This window comes from Dipteris shenzhenensis, chromosome 32 (assembly GCF_047967505.1).
Source record: "Dipteris shenzhenensis isolate YYH24624 ecotype China chromosome 32, Dip_SZ_1.0, whole genome shotgun sequence".
NCBI classification, from domain to species: Eukaryota; Viridiplantae; Streptophyta; class Polypodiopsida; order Gleicheniales; family Dipteridaceae; genus Dipteris; species Dipteris shenzhenensis.
The window spans coordinates 31,548,515-31,550,480 of NC_141627.1; the positions used below are offsets into that span (position 1 = coordinate 31,548,515).

Below are 1,966 nucleotides of genomic sequence, written 5' to 3' on the forward strand. Positions count from 1 at the left end.
TTGACAACATTAAACTATCAGCTTCACGCAAACGGCGAGATGTTATTGTAGATAAAGGTGATCTCTGACCTGTACATGTGATCCGGCTTGCATATATAATGCCTTGCTAATCTCGTAGATGCCTTGCTGATCGAATATATAAACTTATCATCCATTCACCTTCACGCAAACGGGAGCAAGTTTGCTGAAGTCCCTATCGTGCCAAACCTGGTCTCTCATCATCTTAGGTTATTGCATTCACCTGCGCTATGTCAAATAGTCGGCCTCCACCATCTCATGATTCTCAGACCAAAATGAACCGCACCTTGCCCACCTTTCCAGAGATCGAGCAGAGCCCGCACAACCTCGCATTCCAGCTCTGGCAAGACGAATATCAAGAGACCATCGACGATCTGCTTAAGCTGGACGACCACCAAACTAGCAACCGCAACGAAGTCTTCACTCTCTTCGGCCTCTACATGGTCTTCCAGGGCGTCGTGATCACCGCCATCTTTCCAGTTCCCGATGACTCGAAGGATCGGTGCAGGCATTGGTGGATCCCTTTCACTCTATCGTTGATTTCTTCCATCACGATCATCTGGGTCGTCTTAGATCGCATGCTGGACATTGGGCAGACCGCTTCAGCAATCCAGTATGTGCTGCAAACGCAGCAGCAGATCCACAGCTCACTCTCGCAGCTGCAGATGTTGGGAGTTAATTTTGACATCGATAGAGCTCCCACCACGGATTGGAACCGCTGCTTGATGCCGCGAAACAAGTTCTGCATTCGCTGGAATGACTACGTTCTCACGTACATCTGGGGTGTTCTCTTTCTCGCGAGTGTGTTCTCTGGGATCGTGCTAGCCGCTTGTAAGCTTCTTCTCTGCCGATGAATCACGTTTTTTCAAAAAAAATTGGGATCACTAGCTCTACAAAGCCAAGTTGTGGGAGGGCATAGAAATAAAAGTAGTACTTTTTGTATTTAAAAGTGAAGTTGTTTGAAAGATATGTTCATCAATCAATGAAAAAAAGAGCCCATGGGAAATGGCCGTTTGAAACATTGCATACAATTTTAGTATCCAAACGCTTCTTCAGTATTTTAGACGTAGGCTTTTTACATTACAAGCAATAAACCTCTTGGAACGTATTGGAGCTCTTTTAGAAATCTAGTAAATTGGTAAATTAATTCTTGAAAGGCCACACTTAAGTTCCATAGTTATGTATATGGTGTCAATTTACATTAGGGGCATGGGGGCATGGCCCACAACAAGAGGTACCAACTACTTAACATAGGACAAAAAGCTTTAACACCACAATTTTTGCATCTATGCATGTGTGAATTAGTGTTCAATAGTTTGTGGATATACTATCAATTCACATTAGGGGGGTTATGGCTCTCCACAATATTGCATGGGAAAGAAAGCAACAACACCACAATTTTTGCATGTGTACATGTATGAATCCAAATAGGGTCTTTATCATCATTGGATTTTTGGAGGATTTTAAAGTTGAGTCATGGAACATCAATCTACTTCATTGTAATATGGAATTGCAAAATTCATATTTCTCATTGTTCATTAAAGAAACAAAAGAGAATTATTAGCTAGAATATAAGAATATAGTAGGTTTTTTTTAAATATGTGATGCAACATTAAGCTACGTTGTGTGATACTTCTCGAGCATGGTGATGAAAGAAAGAACAATTAATCAAACAAGTTAAAATCAGTGGATCAATGTGACTTGATGAGTGATTGACGGGATTTTCTATTTGAGTTAAAAGTGTTCAAGGAGTGCTTGAGATGTTAAGAAAGTAATCATAAATACTAATCCTTACACTTTAGAAGGGTTGTGGATGTATGCAATTTAGGAATGTTTGTTTTGTACTTAACAATATAGCGAGTCTCAAAGTATGGTCATTGGATTAATCACGACCCATGCAAATAAGGCTACCTACAGTAGTGTACATGTGGCATAGCATAGAAGGGAT

General features: G+C 40.7%; 1 protein-coding gene across 1 annotated transcript; it reads left to right on the forward strand.

Annotated features, from left to right (window-relative positions):
• Positions 1-248: 248 nt before the first annotated feature.
• LOC147880611 (uncharacterized) lies at positions 249-872 on the forward strand. The gene has a single exon (XM_087370644.1). The coding sequence runs from the start codon at positions 249-251 to the stop codon at positions 870-872; it is 624 nt and encodes a 207-aa protein (XP_087226770.1).
• Positions 873-1,966: the final 1,094 nt, after the last annotated feature.